General features: G+C 39.5%; 1 protein-coding gene across 1 annotated transcript in view; it reads right to left on the bottom strand.

The window, feature by feature from the left end:
- SNTG2 (syntrophin gamma 2) overlaps positions 1-5,735 on the bottom strand; it is a 442,011-nt gene that overhangs the window by 213,059 nt on the left and 223,217 nt on the right. The window contains exon 9 of the mRNA XM_030886702.2: positions 314-443. Coding sequence (XP_030742562.1) covers positions 314-443 — 130 coding nt within the window. The remainder of the gene's footprint in view (positions 1-313; positions 444-5,735) is intronic.

The following is a 5,735-nucleotide window of genomic DNA, read 5'->3' on the forward strand; positions in this document are numbered from 1 at the left end:
GACTTGATCTGGACTGGGCTGGGATTTCTTAATGTACAATTGCTTTTTATATAAGGCTCTCTCTTATATATATATATATGAGTATCTATGGATTTGTTTCTCTAGTCAACCTGAACTAACACAGCCTATATGTAAACTCTTTTTCATGTTAAATATTTTTATTCAGGATCGATGTGTTAAACACATGTACAAGCTCTTTGGATTTAATGTCTTTATAACTTTTTCAATTATTCATCATACAGATTAAAAAGGTAAATTATTTTTCACGTATGAAAAACAAACACTGGAAGTGGTAGGAAACCTACATGCTTACATTTTGAAGTGTCAGATCACTAATATTTGCGGATACAGCTTTCAGCCACTCAGCACTCTCCTGGGCTGTGTAGAATTGAAGAATCCCAGTGCTGATTCCGTCCAGAGCCAGAACCTCAAATGCATTTGACCTGGAGAGAGGAGGAGACACTTGTCACTGGCACAGGAGGTCTGGCAGTGTTCACGTACACGCTAAGGTCGCCGCCGCATGGCCACGTCTTTACAGACAGTGAGAACAGTGCGCAACGATTGATCAGTCAACAATTCTACTATTGTTACTCTTGGTGTTGAGCTATTTATTCACTATAAAAAACACAGCAGAAAATTGCAATCACATACTTAACCTGTAGAAGATAACATATTAAATAGGTTTATGAAAACTAATTTCAGAACTTTAAAACCCCTATGACCAAAAGCCATTCCTCTTTCAATAAAAATATGAAAGACATGTCACCTGGGAACTCGCTCTTGCTCTAGAAATGTCGCACTTATTGTCTTGTAGGGCCCTTAGCAGCAACCCTTTCAAAGCTGATTTATTATAATATTTAAAGATCTTCACATACTGATGGTTGTGCAGATCAAGCATGATTACTAGTCAGCAGTGATTGTATCTTATGACCACATATACATTTTGATTTATAATTGAGCTTTTTCAGAAGTTAGCACTCCTCTAGTTCATGCAAATCAACTTGTCACATACCTAACCACTGAAAATTATTCATAACAGCAAAATAACTGTCGCTAATTCAGTAGTTCTTTTCTGGCACGTAAAGTCTTTTGAAAAGATAATTTACATATAATCATTTTCACAGAAGGGATGCCATTTAAATCTAAGATTTTTAAAAAGAAAATGTATATTAATCCATGTCTTAAATACAGTCTTAAAAGATAATTAGACAGTAAAGAGAATAATTGAATAAAAATTAAGAACGAGTGAGGGTCTTTTACATGTGTGTTGAATCCACTCCTGTGTCACAGGAGGGCAGATTTAAGAGAAGTGGCATACAGAAGCATAAAACAGTCTTGCACACGGTTAAACCAAATCTATCAGATGAGATTTTCTTTGACTCAAATAACTTGCTGTCCAAAAAGCAAATATTTTTTCAGATTAAGTAGTCCTTAAGTGGACCGCTAAAGGAAAGGTGGGCAGTTCTAACCCACCAGCTACTATGAGAGAACGGTGTAACCATCTACTTCCAAAAATATCTCAGCACCGGAAACCATAGGAGGTGTTTCTCCAAACCAAACCCCCAGCCGGAGTGAAGGCTGACACGTAGTCACGTTCCAGGACAGGGTAGAACTGCCCCTGTGGGTTTCTGAGGCTGTTTGCGGAGTAGAAAGCGCAATCTTTCTCTCTCAGATCTGGCTGCAACAGCTCTGCTCTTCCCTGCAAGGTTGCCCTGGATTGAAATGGACTCACTGGCAAGTGGTTTGATTTTAGGTTCTGTGTTGTTTTTCAAAGAGACTTTCCACCTGCTTCATTTGCACTGTAGTAATCAGAATATACAGAGTGATTTTCTCTAGGTAAATTTTCCTCCCTGGTGGAATATAAAGGGTAAGAATGAGATGCCTGTTGAGCACTTGTAACTTGAAGGGAGAGGAATGTGGAGGAGGGATACATTAAGGAAACGTTGAGGCAGTAGAATGACAATGCCTATCTGTCAAGAAAGGGGCACGGTATTTTTTTTCTTTGCGTTTATACGTAGTTCTATTGACTTATTTCTAACTTGTTTATATAGTGAACACTTACTCACCTCGAAACTCTAGACCTAATTTTTTTTTTACTTCTCAGTGATGCATCAGAATATCTAGTGTATCTGTTATAATTAATTAATTCTTGCTTATTGCTATATTGTGTCATATAAAATTATGCTCTAGATTTAATTCAGGTCATGATAAGAACACTGGTCTTTATTATAAATGTAATAAGTAGCCTCTGGAGAATTTTGAGCAGAGGATTAATATTATTTGAAATAAATTTAACAGAATCTTTGTGGCTGTGAAGTCAAAATTAGGCTAAAAAGGTAATAGAAAAATAATTTCAAGCTTACCATGAGGCCTGTGAGAAAAAGAAACACCACAAACAGATACACAAAAGGACTAAAGGTATTCACTGTCAGATAGCTAGTGTTAGGCTCCTCGGATCCATCAAGAAGTGAATATTGATTGCATTAAAGGCACAAAGAGTTGAACTGAAGTGTGTCCCGGTTAACAACATAAGTAATTCCATAGAATGAGCTACTGATGGGAAAATCGTCAATCCGTGTGCAGCCTTCATCAGTTCGGCACTAATACAGAGAGCATTTCTACTACATCTAGTATCATATTCATTGGGCTTTGAAGGCAGAAGAAATCCCTGCCCAAGGAATCCACACACGCATCCCAGTAATGGAGCTATGACTCACTACCACAGAAGGAGCTGTCCTGCTTCGCTCATCATTCTGGGATTACTGATACTTGACCTCAGCAGACTATTTGATGAAAGCAAACACCATTTCAAACCCCTTCCTGACTGTGTTTACTGCAAAGCATTTTTGATCCTTTAAAAATGCTGTGGGGTACTTATTTAACATAGTGTGGCAGTGCCCACAAATTAGATGCTTAATACATATCAAGAGATAGCATTTGTCTGTTTGTCTCTCTTCATTTGTCTGTCCATGGAGCCCTGGTGGTGCGGTGGTTATGCACTGAGCCGCTAACAAAACCGTCAGCTGTTCTAAACCACTAGCCATGCCGTGGAAGGAAGGTGGAGTTTTCTGCTCCTTTAAAAATGCATGGCTTCAGGAATGCCCAGGAACAGTGGCCTTCTGTCCCATAAGATGACTACCGATTGTTATCAAGTTCATGCCACCGAGTTCAGTTTGATTGTTTTAATCTCACTGGCTACCTGTTTATACATTAAACTAAGCACCTATCAGGGTAGGATTCTTTGACCATACTCATTCAACTTTTATGCTGAGCAAATAATATGAGATGCTGGACCTTGACAATTCTTCAGACTTCTTCCTTATTCATGCTTTTATTTGCATATGGGGCGATTGAAAAGATCATGGTGCACATGGATCAGGGGCACTTTAGTCCCCAAAGTGACATATCTGCTCTTTAACAAGGTTTTTGGCTGCTGATTTTTCTAAGGCTGTTTTATTTTTTGAATGTTGTTTCCATGGGTCTTAAGCAGAACCAAATAAAGAGTGGCATTCTTCATAGCTTCTATCATTGTTTTCATTTATTATGATGCTGTTTCTTGGTCCAGTTGTGAGGATTTTGGTTTTCTTAACCCTCAAGGACATAGTTTTTGACTTTCATAAGTAAGTACTTCAAGTCCAATTTGCATTCAGATCATGTCATCAGCATATCTCAGGTTATTAATTAGCTTCCCTACAATTCTGATGCCACATTATTCTTCATATATTCCATCTTTTCTGCTTCTTTGCTTTCCATGCACCATGAATAAGTGTGGTCAGAGAACACAATCTCTAATGTACTCGTCTCCTGATTTAAAACATCGAGGCCCCTGTTCTGTCCGAATTACAGTACCTTGCTCTACATGCAGGTTTTGCAGGCGCACAATGAAGTGTTCTGGAATTCCTATTCTTTGCAATGTTATCAATAGTTTGCTATGATCCACATGGTGAAGTGCCTTTGCATAAGTCAGTAAACACACACAAAAATCGTTCCTATATTCTCTGCTTTCAGCAATGATCAATCTGTTGATCAGCAATGCTATCCCTCCTTCCACATGAGGAGAGGTTTGGTGTCAACGTGGGTAGGCCAGGATTCTCCCAGGACTTTGGTCATAGTTTGGGCTTTTCCGTGATGGGATCGCCTGTGAAGCAACCAACCAGTCGATGTGGCCATCGTCTTGATACAGCCGAGGGAGGTTTCACTGCGGGTGTGTCCTGCTCTTATTGTAGATTAAACTTGCAGGGATGCTCGCTCAATTCTACTGCTGGGCTTGGATCCTGCAAAGGGTTCATCAACCTCCTGTTAGGGTGCCTGCCGATCAGAGGACTGCTGACCTATGATACATTCAGCAGATCTTGGATTCATTCAGCTAGGCATCTACCGGCCTGTGATATTTCTGCTTCATTTGCCTGTTTTCTGTTTATTAGCGTCTGCAGCAAAAGGAGAAATGTGGGGTTTATAGCTGACCCACGAACTTGAATCAGACTGGATTTGCCCACTTGTACAACTACGTGAGTCATTTCTTGATGTTCATCACACTCTGTGTGCATACACATAAAAAAATGTCACTGGCTTCGTTTCCTCAGAGCCCGGCCGTTCACACACATTCTCTTCTTCATCCATACTCAGCTGCTGGCAGCTCTTTGTTGTAGTGCTACAAATGTTTTTGAATTATTGCTCAAACCAACAATTTACTTGGACGCAATGTTGATGACATTATTCAGGAATTACTGTGTTCTGTTGGGTCATCTCTTACTGGCTGCTATAGTCATGAGGAGCTCTCCAGGGGGCTCCAACCACAGTGAACCAGTGCCAACAGACAGAAACACCAACCAGCCCTGGAACGCTTTCACAATTCTTGTTATGTTTGAGCCCACAGTTGCAGTCACTGGGTCAGCTCACATTTTTGAGGGTTTTTTAAATTTTGTGTCCACCAAACTTGACTTTCTTTTTCCGAGGTCTGGTCCCTCCTGATAACACATTCAAAGTATGTGAGACAATCCATTTGCACCTAAGGAGCATTGTGGCAGCACCTCTTCTAAAGCATGATAAGCCAACTGCTACAATGCCATTTATATCATTCTGAATAATTATGCAGTTTCTGTTCTCGGTATTTCACATATAGAGTGTTTATGGTGTTTATGGGTTTCTCTATAAACTCTCTCTCCACTACTCTCAGATGGAATCAGGTCTAGGATACTATATATTCAGAGCATATGCCCAGGCTGTTCAGGTTGTTATTCATATAGTCAAGGTCATTTTCAAAGCAAAAAATGACAGAATATGTGTTGGTCATGTCCAAGAATGTTCTTTGATAATCACTTTTTAGATTTTTTAAATTATCAATAAAAGATGTAAAAGGTGGTATGTTCAATGACTGAATTTCCCACGAGGAAACAAAGCTGTGAGTATTTTTTATAAAGGGGGAAATCACGGATTTAGAGTCAAAAGGGCTGAAGAACTTCTCTCTTATTCATGGCTTTCTCGAGGCCTTGGGGGGATTTTAAATTACAAAGACAAAATGGAGAACATAATTTCATCCTCTAAGAAAGTAACTGGATTCTCAGTTTTTGACTCAAGGGAATACTTTTTCTCCCCGGTAAAGTTCAAAATACATTTAATTTAATAGAACATTAAGGAGCTGAACTATAAGTCTTTATTCCTTCACTTCAGCGGTTCTCAGCCTTCCTCAGGCCGCGATCCTTTCATACAGCTCCTCATGTGGTGGTGACCCCCCC

The sequence above is a fragment of the Echinops telfairi genome, unplaced genomic scaffold, assembly GCF_000313985.2.
Source record: "Echinops telfairi isolate 266 unplaced genomic scaffold, ASM31398v2 ScPeMD7_3509;HRSCAF=4178, whole genome shotgun sequence".
NCBI lineage: Eukaryota > Metazoa > Chordata > Mammalia > Afrosoricida > Tenrecidae > Echinops > Echinops telfairi.